Source organism: Herpailurus yagouaroundi, unplaced genomic scaffold, assembly GCF_014898765.1.
Source record: "Herpailurus yagouaroundi ecotype Mexico unplaced genomic scaffold, PumYag 190, whole genome shotgun sequence".
NCBI lineage: Eukaryota > Metazoa > Chordata > Mammalia > Carnivora > Felidae > Herpailurus > Herpailurus yagouaroundi.
Genome location: NW_024412421.1, coordinates 33,660,255 through 33,684,088, shown reverse-complemented (window position 1 = coordinate 33,684,088; position 23,834 = coordinate 33,660,255). Strand labels below are relative to the sequence as shown.

The following is a 23,834-nucleotide window of genomic DNA, read 5'->3' as shown; positions in this document are numbered from 1 at the left end:
GAGCCGAGCCGCCCGGCAGCCCCGCGGGGCTCCGTTCTCCCTCCGCACGCCTTCCTCCCGGTGCCTGCTGCACGGTCTGCTCCGGGCCCGCGCCTGCTGGCGGGGCCCGCTCCCCGCCGGCCTTGCGTCTCCAGGTTGGTGTCGCGGAGCCTCCCTCCCGTGCGGGGAACTTGCGGGTGCTCGGCACGCCCCGTGTGCTCCCGGTCTGTGACGTAGTAGCTTGTTCCGGCTGCCCCGCTCCCCTCCCGTTTGCATGACTTCCAGCCCTACCAGCCCCGGCTCTGCCAGAGCCCGCTGCCCTCCACCTCGTCAGCAGAGGCCTCCCGTCAGACCCAGAATGAGTCTCGGTGCGGTGTCGTGGCCCCGCGCGTGCATGCTCCTGCGGTGGTGGCCCGCGCTTTGCTTAGCCCTTGGCGTTCATCTCTGGCCTCTCTGCGGGGCCACACTGGACACTTGGAGAGCACGATACGAAATTGTATGGTGTCCTGGGCAAACATAGGCAGAACAGCTTAGGTATACTGCGGTGTCCCATTTTCCAGAACCTAAAAAGTTTAATTTTTCTGTTTGGGAGAGAGCCTATTACCTTAGGCGTTTTTAAAGTTTAAAACCCCTTTAACCTTTTCTTCCCATTTCTCTGTCTTTCAAAGTCAGTCGCCTGCCTCACTTGCACAAGAACATCAGCCATCTCTTCGATGTGGGCTAGATGGTATGAGGTCGCTGTCTGTACCTGTGGTCGAATTATTTTGGATCAGGTTTAATTAAAGTGGCTCTGGCACAGTTAGGTCTAAGGTTTGCTCACTAGTATCGCTTGCTAATATTTGTAATGTGTAGTCCAAATACGTCTTAGATTGTTTGGCTTGAGGCAGGAGACGTGAAGGGATTTCTTTTTTTTTTTTTTTTTTTTAAAACTTGCCTTAATTGAATGAGAGACCTATTTAAATCTTTTTCACTATAAGTTCATTTAATATAACATGAGAACTCTTAGTACCAGTGATGAGCTCTGTCTTCTTTGACCAGTAATACTGTAATAAAGTGAGGTATATGCTTCATGTAATTGTATTCTGTGATATCTCATCACTGCATGTGTCAAGTGTAAATAAAAATTGGGGCTCACTCCCAAGTGGATTGTGGCTTATTTGGTGTCCCCTGTTGCTTTCCTTTGGTCTTTCTGTTCTGATCTTTGGTTTTAATTTCTTTTTTCTTGTGGTTGGCATTCACATTGTTGTTCTTCGTGTTGATATGGAAATAACTTATAAAATTTCATTTCCATCTGACGAGCTCTGTTCAACCAGCCATGGTCTCCAGGGCCAGAGAAGGCCTGCTTTTCAGGATCGTGTGTTGTGACAGCAGTGAAATCCTAAATATTAAACTTTCCAAACTTCTTTAGATACTCTAGCTTTATGAGTATTTTCCTGTGTATAGATGCACATACAAATAGCTCCAGAAACCACAAAGTCCTTGTTGCTCTAAAACACCAGATTTCTGCCTGAGGAATGGGTTTTAATAATTTGGTACCTCTCTTTAAAGGGGCTGACTCCTGGTCCTGTGTGTGTGTGTGTGTGTGTGTGTGTGTGTGTGTGTGTGTGTTTAGAAACAGGTAGCAGTGTGAGGCCTGTCTTATTTCGTTGATTTGTGTTCCCCTTGCTGGATTATTTATGTTTCTGGTGGGATCAGTGAAAACTCAGTGGGATTTTTCTGGGCATGCTATCGCTGTGTGTGTGTGTGTGTATGTATGTTTTACTGCTGCTCCATATTTCGTTGTGAAGAATGATCATTTCTCCTGCCATTCAGGTATTGGGAAGGGATCTGTGCCTGTGTGAAATTTAACACTCCGATGACACTTTTCTCTGGCAGCACTTTCTCCCACAAGCTGTCCTCCTGTATCATTTTCCAGTAAAGAGGTGATCTGGTTTTATAACCTATTTAGTAGCTTAGATTTCTTCAAGGTGAGGCTTCATGTAAAATAAATTCAGTGACTGTGGAAACCCTTCTGTGTTCTCTTCATAGACTTGGCAGAAGAAAGGTGTCATTTAAGTAACTTTGCAGCATAGTTTTTTAAAAGACTGGCAAGTGTTTGACTCGTATTTTGTTCTTAGGTGTTACTTTACAGTAGAAGGTTAGGCTGTATACCACGCTCCTGCCTGAAGAGTTGGAGAAATGTAGGGGCTTGGGGAGGAGCCTGGGGAGGACGGGCTGCGAGTGAGGAGGATGGTCTGCAGCAGGAGTGGGGTCCCTCCTCCCATCTGGCCGCGAGGGTGGGCAGTGTTCCTGGCCTTGCCCGCCATGCCCCTTCTTCTCCGTGTCCTTTCTTATCTTTGATGCCGTCTTCAATCTCCTTTTCCCCGGGAAGAAGTGAGCAGTAACTAAAGAAAGAAACGGTAAGGTGTCGCGCGCCCGTGCTCGTCTGTCTCGCGTCCTCACTGGGCACCTTTGGGCCCTGGCCTCCGCCCGGCTCGCTGTGTTTTGCAGGCCGCCAGGGCGCCCCGAGTGACCGCCGCCCGCTCGACTGTGGTTCTGTGCTGCAGATGGCGTGTAGGACTCACTTGTCTGGGCCGCAGTGAGAGGCGCCTGAGGCCCAAGATGGAGAAGAAACGAAGAAAGAAATGAAAGCCTCTTTTCAGGCCAAACCACAAAAGGCCATGAAATTTAACTTTTATTTACGTCGGACAAGACTGTAAAACGGCCGATCAATGATGTTTCGGCTCTTCGCCGAGACAAAAATTGACTAATAATCCAGGAAGAAAAAAGTGCGATTTGAATATATGAGGTTTTATGACCATATTCATTTATGACCATGAAGCTTGTCAACATCTGGCTGCTTCTGCTAGTGGTTTTGCTCTGTGGGAAGAGACATCTGGGTGACAGACTGGAGAAGAAGGCTTCTGAAAAGGCCCCGTGCCCTGGCTGTTCCCACCTGACTTTGAAGGTGGAATTCTCCTCAACGGTCGTGGAATATGGTAATGAGGTTTTAAATGTTAGCCCCCCCCTCGTTTTTTTAAACTTAATTTCAAACATTGGCTTTTGTCAAAAAAGACCTTTCCCTCTTTTCCACAGTAATTTTAAATGAGGTGAGCTCACAGCGCTTGGATGTTCGCGCTACTGAAATTTGCTTTCCCAATATAGGTAGTTTCTGCGAGGCAAGGAGATTGGCGTTCGGAATTAGTTCCCTAAAACCTGATTCTTGGGAACAGATGCCGTTGTAGCTGCTGAGGGTGGGGAGTTGGGAGGTGCTGACTGCTTGTGTGGGGAGGCCAGATGTGAACAAACCAGTAGTCTGCTAGAATCCACTTGAAATTTTGTTACTGTTTCAGTAAAATAAAACTGAACCTTTATCTCTGAATCCCTTTTTTGTATTCCAAAAACTTATACGCATCTCTTTGCCACATGTTTGAACTTGGGTTAATACTAGCTTTTTGAAAAATAGCACAGGTATCCAATTTTGTGTGATGTCAGGGGATTCGTACAGATCGTTTTAACTCAGGGCTCCGGAAGCTGCCATCCAGGGCATTTAAACCAGGCTTTCGGTCTTGCTCGTACCGTAGGTTTTGGGATCTGTAAAGTTTTCTTTTACCTAAGAGATGGTAGCCTAGCTACAATCTTCCATTGTAATACATGGCCGTAAATTCTCATTTTTATTTGTGGTCCTTGATTTCAGAATATATTGTGGCTTTCAATGGATACTTCACAGCCAAAGCTAGAAATTCTTTTATTTCAAGCGCCCTGAAGAGCAGTGAAATAGACAACTGGAGAATCATTCCTCGAAACAACCCATCCAGTGACTACCCTAGTGATTTTGAGGTGATTCAGATAAAAGAAAAACAGAAAGCGGGGCTGCTAACCCTTGAAGATCATCCCAACATCAAACGGGTGACACCCCAGCGGAAAGTCTTTCGTTCGCTCAAGTACGCGGAGTGTGAGTATTATGACCTCGTCTCTGTCGGTTTCTGCCTCACGTGGGTTCAGAGAGAGAACGTGCATTTTCACAGGTGATGCGCCCCACCACCCTGCCCCTGACCTTCCCGTGCACCGTTCCACACTGGCAGAATAGCAGAGAAATGGTTTGATACCCGAGTCCCTTCATCTAGTTTCGTCAGTTGTGAATGTCTTCTTGCCAGGAATTTAAACAACGAAAAACAGGCTTCATGCTGTTCTGGTGGGAAGAAATCTGCCAGTTTTCAGCGGAGGACGATGGTGGTCCTTGCTGCTGCTGGAAGGGATTTTCACCCGGCGCCCCTCGGCACCTGCAGACCTGAGGCCCTGCGTCCCTCCGTCCTGAAGTGGGAGACGGTGTCTTTGACTCTTCTCTTGGGTTGTGATGTGCTTCTGTCGGTGTGGGGTTTTTTTAAGTTGGGTTTTTTTTGGTTGGTTGGTTTGAGAGGCAGGGATGGGCGTAGAGAGAGGGAGAGAGAATCCTACGCAGGATCCGCACCGTTAGCGCAGAGCCCGATACGGAGCTTGAACTCACAAACCGCGAGACTGTGACCTGAGCCGAAATCAAGAGTCAGATGCTTAACCAGCTGAGCCACCCAGGCACCCTTGTGTGTTTGTTTTTAAGGAATCTTGTAAAACATCCTTTCTCTGGGTTTCACTTTGTTTTTCTGAGCACCTCCTGACCTTGCCCAGGTTAGCTGGCCCTCCTTTGAGCCCTCAGCTCTGCGGGTGTGAGGACGGCAGCAGTTTGATGATTGTCCTTTCAGCTCGAGGGCTTACTCCTTCCCCTTTGTCGGTAACTTGGGCTTGTCAAGATAGAGTTTGTTCTTCAGTACTGAATTGCTTATTTATTACATAGTGTTTTCCAAAGCTTACTTATTACCAAAGTTTTTTTTCCCATTTGTCATAAACTAGGGTAACAAATCGTGAGTTCCGGTATCATTTACTGTCATTTCTTTCATGGGAAGGAAGGAAATAAAATTTTGCTTTTCTCCCTTTGTCCGTCAGGTGCTAGGCCCGAGAGCCACTGAGGTTTAGAAACAGCACCAGGCGTTGGGGGAGCCAAGCTCATGTGCACGTAGCGGGACAAGCCGGCTCTCAGGGCGGCTGCATAGTTCGGGGGTCTCACTTCCTCGAGCTCTTTGTACCGGTCCAGATGTTTTGTAATGCCTTTTCTCTTTAAAACCTCAAAACAATTCAGGAAGATAAAAACAAAGCAAACCTCGTACAGTTAGCCAGATACGTGCATTGTACCTTTTTAGCGTAGACAGCTCCAGAACGTTTCAAGAAACGTGGAAATTTCTAATTTAAGCATAGCAGTCATAGAATCTCAGGGTCGGGTTCCCTTCCGTGCGCCCTCCGCCCTGGTCGTCAGGTGTGGCACTTGCCAGCGCGAGCGGGAACCACGCGCCTCACGGGCCGGCCTGTCGTCATCTGCTGCCTTGTGTGGGAAGCACCTTTCCTTCCAGCTTCCACTCTTCTCGTCCAGCAGACAGAAGAAAGGCCCCCTGTCTCCTAGGGTTCTCACAGAAATGAAGGAAAATCGTGCACGTGTGAGAGCTTAGCAGCATGTGCAGGATGTGAATAGACATGAAATGCTGCTTATTTCTCTGGCTCTGTTGTTCAGAGGCTCTGCTTTATTTTGGCTGGAATGTGTCCCACCCTGGATCCCATCCCTGGCTCTGTCCCTGGCTGTAAGATAGAGCTATCCTGTTTCCACACGGCAGTGCTTATACTGCGAAGAGTCCACGGGGCTGCCCTTGGCAGATTCTCCTCCCCAGATCTGTCAGCCGCCCCCGCAGTGATGCGGGTTCAAGTGCACTCACCCTTTTAACTGCTTTCCTTCCAGTACTGTCCGGTTCTCCTAATAAATTGCTTTTCCACAGGGAAGCCCGGAGCCGAGCTCATTGCCTAGGTGGGGGTCTGGTCTGCATCGCGTAGACGGCACTGCTCTGCTGTCGGCACCCCCGGTGTGGCCCCACGCTGTGGGCTCCGAGAGCAGAGTCACCGTGGCGCGTCGAGTGCGGAATAATTTCCGTTGCTCTGTGCAAAGAATTACTTAATGGGATTGACAAGATTATATGTTTTTCTGGCTCCCTACACTTTCATGGGGGAGCCTGATGAGACAGGAATAAGAAGGAGTTGTTTGCTATAGAGACAGAACTCGAGGGACGCCTGGGTGGCTCTGTCGGTTAAGCGTCCCAGCTCGATTCCAGCCCAGGTCATCTCACAGTTGGTGGGCTCGTGTCCCACGTTGGGCTCTGTGCTGACAGCGCAGGGCCTGCTTGGGATTCTCTCTCTCCCTTTCTCTCTGCTCCTCCCCCCCCCCCCAACGTTCTCTCTCTCTCTTAAATAAACGTTTGAAAAAAACACAAAAACTTCAGTGGTAGTGTGGATGTGCTCTTCTGAAAACTGATTCGAGATGCAATTTTTCTTCATGGTACCGGGGTCCTGAAAGGTAAGGATGGCTTTCGTGGTGTTTCTTTTGCTTTTTTCTTCCATCTTCAACAAAGTATTTACAGATAGTGAAATTCATGGTTTTCAGCGCACAGGTTGGCAGGCGTTGGTAAGTGTGCAGCCGGCTGTCCACCGGCAAAATCCAGATACGACTCAGCTCATCGTCCTCAGAAACCCCCCGACTCCTTTCTGGTTTTGCTGTTTGAAAGGGGACACTGGGGACACTCTGGTCGGCACGTTGAGGGTCGGGAGCAGTATACACTTGGGAAAAGGTCCTACTGATGTTTGACCAGAGACCGGCCTGATGGGCTCGCGTGTCTGTTGTTGTCCCAGAAGCCCAGTGCTGGTACCCATCACCAGTGGTCAGTGGTCAGTGGCCTTTTTCTTGTTTTTTTTTTTTTTGTTTGTTTGTTTTAAACCTTCTGGTTCAATGAGAACCAGTTGCTGAGGAAAAATCAGGCAAATCTTATTTTTCCAGTTTTAGTCGTGATGGATTTTTTTTTTTTCAACGTTTATTTATTTTTGGGACAGAGAGAGACAGAGCATGAACGGGGGAGGGGCAGAGAGAGAGGGAGACACAGAATCGGAAACAGGCTCCAGGCTCCGAGCCATCAGCCCAGAGCCTGACGCGGGGCTCGAACTCACGGACCGCGAGATCGTGACCTGGCTGAAGTCGGACGCTTAACTGACTGCGCCACCCAGCCGCCCCAGTCGTGATGGACTTTTATTTCTTTAAACGTTATTTTATCGGCCCCGCTGTGCCTTCCGTCAGTTAGAAAATCTCGGGCAGAGGACTGTTGGGGGAGAATAAGGATCGCGGACCGACGTCCCGTCGGTGCAGCCGCAGGGAGAGACCGCCCCTCCGCCCCCCGGGCCGTCCAGGGGCCGTCGTCCTCTTTCCCTCCTGGCTGCCGGGTCGCTGCCGAGCGGCTCCTTTTCTGACCCCTGTCCCCTTGGCTCTCGCCGACCCCGCAGCGCCTTGTAACGAGACCCGGTGGAGCCGCAAGTGGCAGTCGTCCCGGCCCCTGCGCAGAGCCAGCCTGTCCCTGGGCTCCGGGTTCTGGCACGCCACGGGAAGGCATTCGAGCCGGCGGCTGCTGAGGGCCATCCCGCGCCAGGTGGCCCAGACCCTGCAGGCAGACGTGCTGTGGCAGATGGGCTACACAGGTGGGTGCCTCCGTCCCCGCGCCTGCCCCCCGCCGCTGCCCCCTCTGCCTTCTGCTGCGCGGGCGTCTGTCTCTGTGGCCGCTCTGTCCGTCTTTCCTGTATCGTTTCTGTACTGTCTGCTCCGCGGGGTACAGGCTGCGTATGGCACTGGGGACCACCTCCTGGGAACTAAAACTCCCAACCAGTGTGGCTTTTCCTCACTGATGGATCACGGCAGAAAACTCCTCTCCTAACTACTGTGGGGCTCGTACCCTGACCCAGACAGAAGTTTCTCCAGCCCCCATCTGTCATGCTGGTCTCGGGGTCCTTCTCCGTGTCCCCCCAGCCTTGGAGACCCTTACGTCTCCCTTGATTTCCTCAGCTCCCGCCCTGCAGAATATCCTAGACACTTAGACGCTCACGCCTGGTAGACTGACCTTTTATTAAGTGAGCGTCACCTCGTGGTTTTCTCCTTTTAGGATGAGAATTCCTCACAGAACAGATTCTCTCTAATCAGAAGAGCATTTTCTATCCCTCTAAGCCAAGTGGTTTTTGAGATAACGTGTGCATCATTTAGACGTAAGCAGTAGGTAAGCAGTAGGTGTCGGTTGTCTCCGTGTGATCGATTGCTGCACGTAACGCCCATACGTAAATGCAGCTCTCACACCGGAAAGACCCCACCTTCCTGACGTCTCTTAGCTGTTAAATACCACGAAGGTCCTATATTTTTTACTTAGTCTCTAGAATTTCTTGATCTGGCAGTATCCGTCTCAACATCCGTGCCCACAGCTTTTGGCCCGTGTCCGAAGTATAGCCAAGTGCACAGTATAGTGCTTTTCCTTAAAATGTGATCGTCCCCGCTTGCCTCCGGCAGCCCCTGTGTCAGAGGTCATTAGCGAGCAGCGTCCGTGAAGGCCTGGGAGTAGTGTCCCCTCTCCTGAGCGTGTGTTCCCTGTTGGTGGCCTTCGCTCTCCGTGGCCTCTCTGAGGAGATGAGGGCATGGAGACCTGGGGGAAACCACTCCTTTGTGGAGGACGGAGCCCTGGAGACAGTTGAGGGGTGTCCCCAGACACGCCCCGAGAACCTCGAGTCTTGTTAGCCGCAGATGAATGGTACCCCCCCTCCCCCCTCCCCCCAGCATCCCCTTTTCCTCGTCTTGGCTCAACCGGTTTCCCTGGAGCGCCTGACCTGACTCGCGCAGGGCGGGCTCTGGGCCTCTGTGACAGGTCATTCTCTCGGAGTCCCCAGGAGGAGTAGATTTTATGGACAAAATCCAAAAAGATGATTTGTCCAAACACGATCACGCTTGCTTGTGTTTTGGAATCAGGCGCTAACGTGAGGGTTGCTGTTTTTGACACTGGGCTGAGCGAGAAGCACCCCCACTTCAAAAACGTGAAGGAGAGAACCAACTGGACCAACGAGCGAACACTGGACGACGGTGGGTGGCGATGCCGTGGCGTGACCCGGTCTTTGTCCCTCGCTCCTGCCCTCAGTTTTATGGGTTAAGAGTACGGTTTTCCGTGTGCTGATCCCACAGCCGGTGCAGCGGTCACTGAGACAAACCCAAGCTCGTGTGCCTTTGGGCAGAAACGTGTCACCATCCCGGGCTGTCGGGGGGGTAGAGTGTGAGCAGCGAGGGCTGTCTGGCGGAGGAGCACTTCCCGCCCGTCTGGGAGGGGGCGGGGTGCCCAGAATCGAGGCGGCTGTGGCGTGGCTCGGTCGGTCCGGGGCTCGGGGCAAGAGAGCCCCTTTGAATTGGCGGCTCCATATGTTGTATCTCAGCGCATGCGATCAGCTGTGTTTTACGACCGTTCTCCTCTTGGTCTCCAGGGCTGGGCCACGGCACGTTTGTGGCAGGTGTGATAGCCAGCATGCGGGAATGCCAAGGCTTTGCTCCGGATGCAGAACTTCATATTTTCAGGGTCTTTACCAATAACCAGGTAGGTGTTTCCGAGGACTCCCAAAATTTGAGGAGCTGATACCGAAACGTAGAAAGTAAAACGTGGGAGGACACACGCTGATTTAGAAGCAGCAGCCGCCTCGATGCCGAGCCCCTTCCCGTGTCTCCCACGGGCCCTGCCGTCCCGCCACTGCCCCTTCCGTGTGGCTTCGCCCTTCTGCCACCACACCTCCGTCGGCCTCCCGCGAACCCTGAAGACCCCATTCCGAGGGCCGTGGTGGTTCGTCCCCGTCTCATTCCTTCCTGGGCCCCTGGGCCCCCATGTCCGTGGGCACGTTGTGCTTCCTAGACGAGAGAAGAAGGGCACGTTGGTGTTTGCCACCCCTGCTGTGTGGTGACGGGCTCGAGGGCCGGCTCCGTACCACGGCCCCCGGTGTCACGCTGGGCAGTGTGCTTCCCGACCCCGCTTCCTCGCCTCCTAAATATTTATAGAACGGGGGAGGGTCTTCGTGTTTACTTACTTTTCAGGTTTTATTTTTGCGTACATGGTAAATAGCTCAAAAATATCTGAAGGCAACACGGGGAAAATCCCCCCAACCTTTTCCCGGCCCGCAGGGGGTTTCCCTTAGACCTCACGTCTCCCCCATGACAGTTTCTCCGTTTCATGTATCGCCTCTTCCTGGAATTTTTTTTTGCCTGTACAAGCAAACGTAAACACGTTTTGTTTTTAAAAGCCTTTAAGAAACAGAAATCTTAAATTCTTAAACAAATACTTAAATCCCTTTTGTACTAGAAGTTTAATTTAGTATTTTATAAAAACATCTGAACGGTGATACAGAAAGCCATTTGACTCTGCCAGGAAATGGAATATCAGAGAAATAATTTTATGAAATAACTTTTTTATGAGGTTTGCCCTTCAGTCTGTTGAGGAATAAAGAACCTCGACAAATACGTTAACCTACGTAGAAACTCTCAAAGGGAAGTGTCTTAGGATAAATCCTCTGAAGGAGGGGCAGTTACAGGGTTGGGGGTTCACCCCGGCAGGTGTACGTTAAGCTGAGGAGCTGGACGTTCAACCCGGAGAGACAAGCCACCCTCAGGACGCGGCTCTCCCTCGAGTCCAGCTGCAGGGACTAAGAATTTCCAGGTGCCAGAGTTTATATTTCGGAGCACTGTTTTGTTCTTGGTTTTTATTTCTGAAATCGAAGTTAACGCATCACGCTGCTTCAGAGGTTGTACTCTGCCCTTAGCAACAAAACCCTCTTGTGGCACCTGGAGGCTCCCTGAGGCCCCTAAAGTCGTATTTGGCCATTGAACTAGGTATCCTACACCTCCTGGTTCCTGGACGCCTTCAACTACGCCATCCTGAAGAAGGTGGATGTGCTGAACCTCAGCATCGGCGGCCCCGACTTCATGGACCATCCCTTCGTCGACAAGGTGGGTCGTGTCCCCGCACAAAGGACCGTGCTCCTGATGATGGCTTCTGCTCTGAGCGCTTCGTCCCTGCTGTGCTGGTGGCCCCTCACCCGCGAGGCAATTGCCTAGTGAGGACGATGGGCGGTGGCGTGAGCTTCGGGGACTTGTGTTGGAGGCCGCACGTTGTGCCGTGTTGGTTTCTGCTCCGAACAGCGCCTTTCTGCACCTGCGCGGAGAGTGGGCTCCTCCGTGTCCATCGTGAGGCCCGCGATGGACACGTTTTCTCAGGCCCGTGATGAGGCCCGTTTTCTCAGCACCGCGAAAACGCCGTTTGGCAAACATCCATGCCTGCGAGGGTCTAGTGTTACGTGTTCGAGGGCACCCTTCTTTTTCGAGGATTATTTTTAGGAGTCGTAGGTATTTTTGGATAGTTCTGTGTTGATTGTTTGAGAGCGGTATGTTTTCATAATTAAATGTTTGCTCGTCCCGTAGGTGTGGGAATTAACGGCTAACAACGTAATCATGGTTTCTGCTATTGGCAATGATGGGCCTCTATACGGGTAAGTATTCCCCACAGGGATGAGTTGGAGGTGCCTTTCCCCCTCAAATAACTGTAGATCTGTGGTCTGACTCTGTGTCCGTCTGTCTGAAGCTCTGTATCGTGGGAACGTTCCGCTCACAACCAGCCAGACCGTGCGACGAACCAGGTGCCCACCACCCACTGCCTCACTGGTCAGCTCAGGCCCGTCTTGTTTGTGTTTGTTTGTCTGTTTATTTTCTTATTTTGCCGTGATCAGTTTGGAGGCCTGCAGTTTCTGTTCTACTTAAAAAAAACAAACCAAAACACCCAGAAAAGTAAAGCTGCTAGAAAGGAGTGGATTCTGCAGTATTTAGCGAGGCCCGCTCTGTGCGAGGCCCGGGGGTGAGGCGGTAAACGGGACGGGTGCCTTCTTAGGAAAGACGGGGTTCAGACGCAGCAGGGCTGACGGAGATGAAAGTGCGGGTGGTGTGACACACCCGATGGCCTCTGAGGGTTGACACACGGGGCCGGTCGGAGGGGAGCAGAGGGGACCGCTTGTGCCGGGTCGTCACGGTGAGCTGAAGCGGCGTGGGAGGCGAGATGTCGGCCGGGGGGTCGTAGGCAGTACGCCCGTGTCTGCTCAGGGACCGCTGTTGGCTCTCCCCCGCGGCTCCGGTTTGTATTCCGCGTGATGTGCCTAAGTCGTCTCTGGCCCTGACACGCTTCTGCAGCGGGACGCGTGTCTTCCTCCTGGTCGGGTTCCCGGGATGTGCGCGGTTGGGTGCCGTGCGGAGGGCGTGAGGTAACCACCGAGGAGGAGGAGGAAAGGCAGAGGCCGCCTCCCCTGCTCCGCATTCCCAGTAGGGGGGGAGGACGTGCGCGCGGCGGCCCCGCGTCACTCGCCGCGTCGTGCGGCGACATCCCTGGGCGCGCGCGCCAGGCCGTGAGGGCTGACGGACTTACACAGAGGGTCCGGGCGCAGGGTCAGGCCGCACCGTATGAGGTTGATGTTTGTCCAGGTCAGAAACTGCCTGTGGGTGGCAGGGTCCCGGCCTGGTAGTTGTTAGTGATGCCATCCTCTTGTGCGGGGGCCCAGGGTTCTGGAGCGGCTGTGCTGCCGGGCGTCTGTGCCGTGTGTGACCCGCAGGGTGACGGGCGTCAGCATCCCCGAGCTGCGGCTCCACCACGAGGAGCGTCCGGTACCGGGTCATCGCCTCCGGTTTTCTCGTTTCCCCGTTTCACGTGTTTCCCTTTGGCCGCCTTTCCCATTTCTGCCCCCCACCCCCCCAGAATCCAACCTGTGTCCCACCGGGGCGATGTGGGGTCATGCTGTGGGACAGCACAGGCCGTGGGGGCCTCCCGTCCCTGGGCCTCAGCCTCGCTGCCCGTCACGGAGGCCCGAGGCCACCGTGCTCGGGAGGACGGCCTCCAACGGAGGGCACTGTGAACCCGGAGCCCCCGGGAGCAGTACCTTCCTTCTTCTTCCTCGGTGTCGGTTCCTGCTCGTCAGATGGATTCTAGCAGTCTTCTTATTCAGGAACCTGCAGGGGGTTGTCGTTGCCTAATCACGTCCACGCTTTTCTTTGTGGTTTTCAAGCACTTCGGCCTCATCTTGACTTACGTTGTGTTGCTGTGATTTGTTTCACTCTGATTTCTTTGCAGATCTGTGCACTTGAGGTATTAAGGAGAAGTAGGTGGTTTTCCTCTGCACCTTGTCTGGCCTGTGAGGGGCTCAGGACGAGGGCCTAGGGGGTCGTTCCTGGGTTCCCTGGGAGGAAGGGAAGCACCGTGCAGGTGATCAGTTGAGAACCGTGACTTCCTGAAGGTGGCAGAGAAGTGTGGGATCTGGTGGGGACAGGACGCACACCCTGGGAAAGTTTGAAAGTGAAATGAGAACGTGTGAGTGGGTGCTGGTCATGATCGCGTGAAGTCTCGTGCTGGTCAGAGGAAGGGTTCCTCAGATTGCAGAAGCACGAGGGTGAAGTGCGTCTTGGGCCGCCGGGTGATAGGTTGAGATGGAGGGAAAGAGAGAGAAGGTGCTCCGTGTACGAGATGATGGCCTTGGCCCAGCACACAGGTGGCAGAGAGCGTGGCCTTTGGACAGCCATGAGGAGCCTCAGGAGAACGTAACGCCATCTCGGGTATTTCTGGGAGTATTGGTCCTTACCTGAATGACTCATTTGAAATTACCTCTCGGGGCACCTGGGGGGCTCAGTCGTTTAAGTGTCCGACTTTGGCCCGGGTCATGATCTCACAGTTCGTGAGTTCGAGCCCCGCATCGGGTTCTGTGCTGACAGCTCGGAGCCTGGAGCCTGCTTCGGAATCTGTGTCTCCTTCTCTCTCTGCCCCTCTCCCTGCTCATGCTCGTGCTCTGTCTCTGTCAAAAATAAACTTAAGAAAAACATTTTTTAAATTACCTCTCTTCCCTTGTGTTTTTGTGTCTCGTTGTAGCACTCTGAATAACCCTGCTGACCAAATGGACGTGATTGGAGTGGGCGGCATTGACTTTGAGGATAACATCGCCCGCTTCTCTTCAAGGGGAATGACGACCTGGGTAGGCTTGTCTTCACCAGTGGGATGTGGCACACGGAACCGTCTGTGTTCGAGCCCTGGGTGTGTGCGTGGGTGTGTGCGTAGGTGCGCGCACAGAAAGCCGCTGGGGAGGAGGCCGAGGTGTGGGTGCCTGCCCACAAGAGGTCTGGCCCCTCTGTCGTCTGCCGCTTCGTGGTGACATGCTAGGCAGGGGCTGGTTCCAAGTGGTGCTTCTGGGGCCGCCTCTTTGTAACTGACCTCTGAGTAACTCACTTTTAGGTTGGTCGGATTCACCCCCCCCCCCCCCCCCCCCCCGTCCTACCTGGGGGAAAGGTGAGCAGTCCTCCGTGCCGGGTGGCATGGTTTTTCTGGTGTCAGGAAGCAGGAGAAGCCAGTGAGAGCAGCTTATCGGCTCTGCCGCCTTGCAAATCAGTATATTTAGCTGGAAAAATGGAAGTAACTCCACAAAGTTCATTAATTCAGATACTTGGGGTTTAACTGTGCCTCTGAATCGTCCTGCTTTACCCACCCCCCCCAACACAGCCCCCCGGAACAGGGTTGGATGTGAAGTTAGCTGCAGCACTTGGGTCCTCCTCCCGGCCTCTCCCGGGGCTGTGAATCTGGGCCACGTGTTTGGCCTTTCCCCAGGCCTTGTTTTGTAGTGGCGTTGTGAGCGTTGTTCCTGACGGGTCTGCAGAGCTGCCCTCGAAGGCACCTTTGCTCAGTGCCCCACATGGATACGGGTCCAGTGTCGATTTGTGTTGGAGTGCCAGGAAAGGTTTTGGCACTTCAACTTGCTGTACTTCTTTCTTACACGATGTAAGATCCTGTTGTAATTCACGTTTTGCCTCCATTTCCAGGAAATTCAAGAGAGTACTCCGTTAAAATCTTTTTTTTTTGTAAATACTTTTTAAGTCTATTTTGAGGGAGAGAGCAAGTGGTGTAGGGACAGAGACAGATGGGAGAGAGAGAGAATCCCAAGCAGGCTCCGCACGTCAGCGCAGAGCCCAATACGGGGCTCGAACTCACGAACCGCGAGATCGTGACCTGAGCCGAAATCAAGAGTCGGACGCTTAACCCACTGAGCTCCCGGGCACCGCAAGAGTACTCAGTTAAAACCTTGAGTTACTCCTGCAGTTACATGTGGATTTCCCCTCTGAAATCCCAACTGAAGTCTTCAGTATTATTCCCTGTAAAGAAACAGTTTCCTTTTTTAATTTTTGATTTTAATTTCCTGATCTTTTTAACGTGTCTCTAATTTTTAGTTTAGAGATAGAGCAATTTCCAGTTTCTGGTCTTGGAGAATTTGAAATAATCGCTTTTAATTGTTTTATGACCTGAGTCTTTTGTAGCGGTTAGTATAAAACGTGCCAAAAATTATTTTCTACGTTGTCGTTTCGGCTGATTTTTTTCTATCGCAGTGAATTCTGGACCAGAGCCAGCGTGCTAGTAAGGTCGCGCTGCCTGTGAATCAGTCCTGTCTCTGGTCTGGGTCTGTCCCCTCGGAACCACGTGCAGCCGCGTGCCAGTGGTAGAGACCAACTGCTTTCGTTTGTAGGAACTCCCAGGAGGCTACGGCCGTGTGAAGCCCGATATTGTCACCTACGGTGCCGGAGTGAGGGGATCCGGTGTGAAGGGGGGCTGCCGAGCCCTGTCGGGGACCAGCGTGGCCTCTCCGGTGGTCGCCGGGGCGGTCACCTTATTGGTGAGGTGAGTGGCGCCCAGTGAAGAGAACGTGATACTGGCAGACCACGAGCGGAGTCGCGCTCGTCACCAGCTTGGGTTTGAGGGTCGGGAGCGCCCCGCGAACCTTGCTGCGCCTCTCTGTCCCCATGTCCACCCTGTTCCGTGTAGGGGACACGTGGCAGAGGTGACAGGCGTGTGAACATCCTGTGAAGTGTGATCGTGAGGCAGTGTGTGAGGGCACAGTGCCTGCTACCGTGTTTGTGTCTGTTTTTGTTCTGGGTCGTTTCCGTTTATTATTTTTGAGAGCGCAAGCAGGGGAGGGGCAGAGAAAGGGAGGGAGAGAAGGAGGGAGAATCCACGCGGGCTCCACGCAGTCAGTGCGCGGAGCCTGATGCGGGGCTCGAACCCGTGAAGACTTGAGATCGTGACCTGAGTTGAAATCAAGAGCTGGATGCTTAACCGACTAAGCTACCCAGGCGCCCCTGTTCTGGTTCGTTTTGTTAAAGACTTGTGTTTTAAGAGTGGTTTTAGGTTCACAGCACTATGGAGGAAGAGCTGGGATTCCCCATGTACCCTGGGCCTCCTTTTATTTTGTTTGTAACAGACTGAATTTGTGCCACAGTTGTAGTTGTTATATCAGAACGAGTGTATATCAGGCAGGGAACAAACAGATACTTTCCTGCCATATTCCTCATTTCCTTGAGGATCACTTCTTAACGTCCTCTGTTAGCTAAGGAGCTGGCTCATCAGGCGGTGGGACTGACAGTTTATGTAATTTATTTATTCTCTGTCTCATTGAATCCCTCATCGCTGGATTAGAGCTTAGTGTTTGTTCCTTGATTTTGCACATATTGAAATTGGAAGACTTTCTTAAAGACCATTGACCAGAATTGACGCTCATGTGCTTTGACTTAGGTGGGCTGTGTTCCTTGTTCTCAAAGCTACAAAGAGATGTCTTTGGAGCTAGAATATATTTTGTATTTTCCCCTCAGATCACTCTCTACTTAGATGAGGCTTTAGCTGAGCTATTGTATTGTGGTAATGGGAAACCGTATATTTGAAAGTTACTATATTCTGTGTTTAAAATTAAAGTAAAACAAGGAAATGGTAGTAAACGTGTTTATGTTTAAAATCCTCTCTAAAAAGTTACTGTTGAGTTTAGCTTCTAATGCCTGGGATTTTTTTGTGTTTTAATTAGTCATCTTTGATGAAGGGAGATTTCCAACCCCATTCTCCTTTTCCCATGCTCTCCTTAGAGGTCAGGGCCAGATTCCTGAAAACGCTGACCCTGGCCAGAGTGGTCTCTGGGGAATAACCATACGCGTGCCAGAAACCCTCCTTTTTTGCCAGCTGTTTCCTTCATCCTCGTTGCATGCAGAAAGGAGGAGGGGAAGGCAGGTGGACTGTGGGTACCAGGTGCGCTCGGGCTCGCACGCTCAGCCGAGGGGAACGTGTCTCTAGCGCTCCTCGTGGCCACCCTGGTGCTTATGGGAACAGAGACCCTGGCTCCGTCCCCGCCAGCTGTGACTGCGGCCGGGGCTGAGGTCTCGGCCGCACTGCTGACCCCGGCACACCCCTCCCCGTGAGGCAGGCGGGGAGGTGGGGGACGAGGCTTCTGTTTCTAGCAGCTTCTCTAAAGACAGCTGCTTCCAGCATCAGAGACGCCTTTTGCTTTCCTTCTGCCCCTGCGGCAGATAAAAGTGCCACTTGTGGGAGCTCAGAAACGTGCCTGGGGCGTGTCAGCTCGCCTCCAGCCGCGCAGCGCTCCGGAGGAAGCAGGACCTGGCTGTTGGTCTGGCCTGTTCACGCTGGGGTGGGGGCTTGTGGTGGCTCCTGAACTTCTAGCAGCCCTTTGTTCTGTCATTGAGGGTCCACCCTGGGCACCTGGGGGGCTCGGTCGGTGAAGCGTCCGACTTCGGCTCAGGTCACGATCTCATGGCTCATGGGTTCGAGCCCTGCGTCAGGCTCTGGGCTGACAGCTCAGAGCCCGGAGCCTGCTTCAGACTCTGTGTCTCCCTCTCTCTGCCCCTCTCCTGCTTGGCTCTGTCTCAAAAATAAATAAACCTGAAAAAGAAAAAGAGTCCATCCCATCTCACCTCCTCTTTCTCTGCTCACCTCAGATTTTCCATCCAGGGCTATCAAATTCCGCCCACACTTCCAAGACCGGCCACCATCGTAGAAAGATATTCACAAACTGAGGAAAGTCTGTTTTCCTTTGTACTTGGGAGTTAAAATTTACTTGTACGTATGACACACAGACATACAAAAATGAGCGTGTTAATGTCCTGGTCGTTGATGCCCGTGTGTTACTAAGTTCCTGGCCAGGTAGAGCCGTGCGTTCTTTTGTCCAGGTGCGTTCTGATGACGCAGGGCTCCGGCCGGCCTCAGGTGTGGCCGGTTTTGTCGGGCCTCGTCCACCTGTCGTGTCTCGCACACAGGCCTCCAGAACAACAAAGGTGGGCCGAGGCCGTTGGCCTCCTCAGGTGCTGGACCCCGGCGCGTGCTGCAGACTGCTCTCGGGGACCCGTCTGTTTTCCTTTCCTTCTGCCACCAGGGGGTGTCCCAGCTTGTCTCCTTCCTTTTACCAGCAGGCCTCCCTTCCCCGGGGGAGCCGGTAACTCTTACCTGTTCTTGCCTCCTGTAACGACACCCTCTGAGGTCTGTTGAGTCATGGGGAACATACGTGTCCCTGATAAATTTAGGATAAAGCCGTGTGGGAGGCTAAGAAGTAGTCAGCCCTGAGACAGGTGCAGAAACGAGCACATGTTCTCCGTCTCATCCTGCCCGAGCTTTCCCACAGAAGCTCCCATTGTAGGCAGCACAAGGTCCGAGGCCACGTGTTTGCATGAACACACATTAGGGGTAGTCCCATGTCCCTCCTCCTCCTGAGCGAGCGTGAGCAAACACGTGATCTTCCCTCCAGCACAGTCCAGAAGCGAGAGCTCGTGAACCCGGCCAGCATGAAGCAGGCCCTCGTCGCGTCCGCCAGGAGGCTTCCAGGTGTCAATATGTTCGAGCAAGGCCATGGCAAGCTGGATCTGCTCAGAGCCTATCAGATTCTCAACAGCTACAAACCGCAGGCAAGGTCGGTGTGCCTCCTTTAGTTAGGCCTTTCCTCTTCCCTGGGCTCTGCGGGTGCTTCTCCCTCCGCACAGGATATCAGCCTCAGATCGGGAACCGATCACTGGTCACATGACATGGGACCCTCAGGTGGCGGGGGGGGGGGGGCTTCACGCTGCTGCTTCTGCAAGGGGGCTGCCCGGCCGCGCTTGGACCGCCTTCCATGTCCTCACGTTCTGTTACTGATAACGCAGATGGTTTAAAGTACTGATTTGCCAACTTCTTTTTGTTTTATTTAAAAAAAAATTTTTTTTTTCAACGTTTTTATTTATTTTTGGGACAGAGAGAGACAGAGCATGAGCGGGGGAGGGGCAGAGAGAGAGGGAGACACAGAATCGGAAACAGGCTCCGAGCCACCAGCCCAGAGCCCGACGCGGGGCTCGAACTCACGGACCGCGAGATCGTGACCTGGCTGAAGTCGGACGCTTAACCGACTGCGCCACCCAGGCGCCCCTTGTTTTATTTTTTTTATATTTTTTAATGTTTATTTTATTTTTAAGAGAGAGCACGAGTGGGGGAAGGGCAGAGAGAGAGAGGGAGACAGAATGTGAAGCAGGCTCCAGGCTCCGAGCTGTCAGCGTGGAGCCCAGCTCGGAGCTAGAACCCACAAACCGCGAGATCATGACCTGAGCCGAAGTCAGATGCTTAACCGACTGAGCCACCCAGGCGCCCCTCTTCTTTTTACTTCTAAAGCTTTCTTTTGAAATAATCTTAGGTTTGCAGAAATTTGTGAAACTGGTAAAGCGTTTGCCACGTACCCTTTACCTGGCCCCCCCGACGCCAGCACCTTCGCTGACGGTACTTTACCCGTTAAAGCCAGCGAAGAGCCCTGTGCTGCGAGGGACCCACGGACTTGGCCCCCAGGCGACCGGGCCCCGGTGCTCCATGTCCATTCGGCCAGCGTCCAGGCCTGTGCTCGTTGCCCGGCCTGCCCGGCCTGCCCAGCCTCCTCCAGCCTTGGCTCTCTGTCCTTTGCTGTCACTCGTGACTCTGACGCCTTGGGGAACGCTGGTTACTCCTTTGTAGGCAGCCTGCCTCTCGATGGAAGTTTGTCTGATGCTTTCTCACGATTAGTTTGAGGTTACGAGTTTTTGGTCAGAGTTGTTTTTTGCTTTTAATTTTGAAATCTTCATTTGAAGCTGTTAGATGCACAACACAGTTTCACAAATAGTGCGCGAGGACTGCATCTGACGTGACGTGGTGCAGGCCTCAAAGCCTGGAGATGAATGTTGCCCTGAGACCATGCACTGATCTCCAGACTGTGCTCAGGTTTCCCCCACTGTGCACCGCGGTCCTGTTCCGGGTGCAGGATCGGCCACTGTCCCGCGGTGCGTCTGGTGGGCCCGTCTCCCCGGTCTCCCGTGGGGATGCTTCCTCGGTTCCCGTTCCTGTCATCGCCGGTGGTGTCCGTTGGCATCATGGGATGGAGGCGGTCGCCAGGGTGGGGGCGGGGGGTGATGTCTAGGAGATCGGCTGCGGGGAGGGGACAGGAGGAGTCCGAGCGCTGCGCAGCACAGGTGTGAGTGTGCCTCTGCCGGCGGGGAGCTCTTAAAGCAGAGCGGCCCGGTGGAGGAGCCTGTGCCCCACGGGACGCGCACGCTCCGGTGCCCCTGTGTTCAGCCCTGGCGGGGAGCGGCCGAGGGTCCGTCAGCCGTGCTCCTGCGGCACGTGAGCAGCGAGGGCCGGTGGCCCCGTTGGTGACCCCTGCCAGGCTTCTCTGCTGGGTCACCGCCTGTGCCTCTGTGACTGCTGAGTGTCTCGTGCGGACGCGCTTTGAGATGATCTCGTTCCTAACGTCCTTCGACTCCTGCGCTCTCGCATCCGTGGCTGGTTCTCGCCTGTAGCAGTCTTGCTGTAGAGACCGCCTCGTGGTGATTTTCTGTTTTTCTCATTCCTTCCATGTTCGTCCGTCGGCCTTCTCCTCTGAAGAAAAGCTGTCCCGTTTCTCTCCTTTACTTACTTACTCAGTTATTTATATCCGTGTGGGCCCTTGGATATTTAGTTTACTCTCTGGATTGTGGTGTGTTAGTCATTGTTGATCTTGCTGCTCAGAAGTCCCGGATTTGGCTCCCGGAGGCTCCTTGTAGCTGGCTGCTGTGCCTTTGCAGCGTGTCTCCCTCGTTTGAGCGCTTTGTCACTTTTTGGCAGCACGGGATGGTCACACGCTTCCAGCCCCAAGGCTTGGTGTTCGTTCTCGCTCCACGCGGCCCTGGCCCTTCGATGGGAGGGCGCGCTCGGAAGCAGGGCCCGGCAGCGGTGCGTTCCCGGCCCCTGTGGCCGTGGTGGCTCCTAGGCCCTTTCAGCGCACGGCCGTCCGCACGCCGTCTGCGTCTGTCCACGGTTCTCGTCCCAGGCTTCCCTCCCCCTATGTGGAATGGCTTTCTCCGCCACGTCACCCACAGAAAGTTTACCTATTTGCCCAGTCCTCGGAATCCATCCCGGGTAGTTTGAGAATTGCTGCCCCCTCCTTGTGTGAAAGACAGATGTCCTGACTCGAGTGCAGGACTTGTGTCTAGTCCTCACCTGTGGCTTCCCAGCTTATGGTCCTGCTGTGCCCCAGGGCTCCTTGGGATCCTTCCTTCCGCCCGTCAGTGGCGCTTTGCTGTTCAGTTTTAATACAGTTGAGTTCATTAGTTTGTGTTTCTTTGTGGGAACCCCCCCCCGCCCCTCGTGGTTGATTTCAGCGAGTCGTGTGTCAGGACACGAGACCTCACCCTGGCTCTGCCGGCAGAGGTGTGCACAAAGGGCCCCGCCCACCCCTTCTGTCCCTGCTCCCACCCCCCAGTCTCTCCACCCTGACTGTGGGTGACAGTCTCGTTAGTTTGGGGTTTGTCCCTCTTGTATTTCGTTTTGCACAAACGAGCAGATAGACATTTATGTTCCTACATCCCTTTTCTTTTTTTTTTTTTAATTTTTTTTTTTTTCAACGTTTATTTATTTTTGGGACAGAGAGAGACAGAGCACGAACGGGGGAGGGGCAGAGAGAGAGGGAGACACAGAATCGGAAACAGGCTCCAGGCTCTGAGCCATCAGCCCAGAGCCCGACGCAGGGCTCGAACTCACGGACCGCGAGATCGTGACCTGGCTGAAGTCGGACGCTTAACCGACTGCGCCACCCAGGCGCCCCCCTACATCCCTTTTCTTACATTAATAAGAGCATCACTGCAAGTGGTTTTTTTTGGTTTTGTTTTTTTTTTTTTTTTTTGCACTTTGCTGTTTTCACTTCACAGTATTTGGAAATCAGTCCGTGTCAGTCCATCTTTCTTCTTTTTACAGCTGCGGAGCACAGATGGTACGTGTGCTTATGTGGGTATTTACGTTACTTCGGCTATTTTGTAATCATAAGCTGTTGCCATGGATGTTATTGTGCCGGTGTGATTAGTTTCGTCGGAGGTGTGTCTTCAGGAAAGTTCCTGGAGGTGGGATCGCTGGGTCCCAGTAGAAAGCGTGGGTGGCTTTGTGAGGTCCTGTCCTGCTCCCCGTAGGAGGGTTGTGCCCCAGCCCCACGGGAGCGCACATACGTGACCCAGAGCCCAGCCACAGGATGTCCTGTCGCGCTCTCCTTCCGGCCAGTCGGGGGGCTCAGAGGGGCTCACGGCCGCTTTCACGTGTGTACCTCCCATTCTGAGTGAGGGGGATGCTGCGCTCACGGTGAGGGGCCACATTCGCACCTTTCTTGTCAGTTGTCTGTTCATTTCTTTTTCCCGTTTTTCTCTGGGGTTTTTTTCCGTCCGTTTCTAAGAGTTCTTTACAAGTAGAGTTACCGACTGTCAGTGCTAGACTGCGGTCTTCCTCTCCGTGTGTCGTTGCCTGTCTCCTTGTGTGCAGTGTTTGTTGCTGTTGAGTGTGTTTTTCCAGTCGCCACGTCGGTCAGGCTCTTGTTATTGGAGCCACAGAAAGCTTCTCTCTGCACTAACGTACGAGGATGCCACCCACGCCTTCTCCTCCTGTGTGTTTGCTTTCCTTTGTGTGCTGGAGACTCTCGGGTACGTGTGCAGTTTATTCTTGTGCGTGGTGTGAAATACGGATCTAACTTTATCTTTTGCCACGTGGCCACCCGTTTGTGAGCTCTGTTTGTTAAAAAGTCCGTCTTTGCCCCAGTGATTTGCGAGGCCGTCACTTGAGACCCCGGGTCCAAGGTGTTCACCGGGTGGTCACGTACTCATTGTCTGGCCGGCCACGGCCTCTAGAGTTCTAGAAGGGTGGAAGGAAAGAGGTGTTCCCCGCTCATCCGGCTGCGCACGAGCAGTGTGGGCAGCCCAGCCTGGTGGCCTCTTGGCCCAGGGAGCGTTGCAAAGCCGGTTCCCTGGTGCCAGCCCGGCCCTGCTGCACGCAGCCCTCAGGTGCCTGTGCCGACGCGCCCCCGCGGCTGTAGCGCTTCCTCGGCCCTTTGGTGACGCGCCCTGCTCTGACGCTGTGTTCTTTGTTTCAGTCTGAGCCCCAGCTACATAGATCTGACTGAGTGTCCCTACATGTGGCCGTACTGCTCCCAGCCCATCTACTATGGAGGGATGCCGACAATCGTCAACGTCACCATCCTCAACGGCATGGGCGTCACGGGAAGAATTGTAGACAAGGTGACACTGCTCTCTCGCTTGTGGTGAACTTTGATATGGCCCAGCCTTTGTGCCTTGTCCCTTTCTCCTGACGTTAGAGGACAGGTTCTCTGCGCCCATCCAGGCTGCCAGGGTGTTGGGCGCAGTGGTTTGTTTTCTCCTGAGTCCTTTATGGATAAGCTCTGGATAAGGTAATGGAAGCAGTCTGCTACTTTGTGACTTTGGCCTCTTGAATTTGGCTCCTGAATAGACTAACTGCACTTGATTCTTCATTATAATTTCTCACCCGTAATTAGCGGCCCCCCGTAATTACCGTATTCTTGAGTGAGCGTGAGTGGGCCCCCGAGTTGATAAGGTGTGTTCCTTTCTTGAATTTTGTCCCTATAATGTGTCATACTTGTTGCATAAACATTATCATAACAGTAAAGGACGAGAAAAGAGAACACAAAAATCACTCCCAGCCCCAGCACACGAGCATAGCCACTGTTTGTAAAACATTCTTTTCCAGGCCTTACCTGAAGGACGTGTTTTTGTTCTCTGTGCAGCAGATAGAACTTAAGCCCCCCCCCCC

General features: G+C 53.2%; 1 protein-coding gene across 2 annotated transcripts in view; it reads left to right on the top strand.

Moving 5' to 3' along the window:
* Positions 1–23,834, top strand: part of MBTPS1 (membrane bound transcription factor peptidase, site 1) — a 54,614-nt gene that overhangs the window by 9,769 nt on the left and 21,011 nt on the right. The window contains exons 2-12 of one of the 2 annotated variants that reach the window (XM_040443224.1): positions 2,470–2,957; positions 3,656–3,913; positions 7,363–7,554; positions 8,861–8,971; positions 9,364–9,473; positions 10,754–10,870; positions 11,342–11,409; positions 13,821–13,923; positions 15,460–15,611; positions 18,511–18,672; positions 23,140–23,284. In XM_040443224.1, the coding sequence (XP_040299158.1) occupies positions 2,789–2,957; positions 3,656–3,913; positions 7,363–7,554; positions 8,861–8,971; positions 9,364–9,473; positions 10,754–10,870; positions 11,342–11,409; positions 13,821–13,923; positions 15,460–15,611; positions 18,511–18,672; positions 23,140–23,284 (1,587 nt within the window). In that variant the 5' untranslated portion in view covers positions 2,470–2,788. The remainder of the gene's footprint in view (positions 1–2,469; positions 2,958–3,655; positions 3,914–7,362; positions 7,555–8,860; positions 8,972–9,363; positions 9,474–10,753; positions 10,871–11,341; positions 11,410–13,820; positions 13,924–15,459; positions 15,612–18,510; positions 18,673–23,139; positions 23,285–23,834) is intronic. The other variant, XM_040443225.1, reaches the window with a different exon arrangement.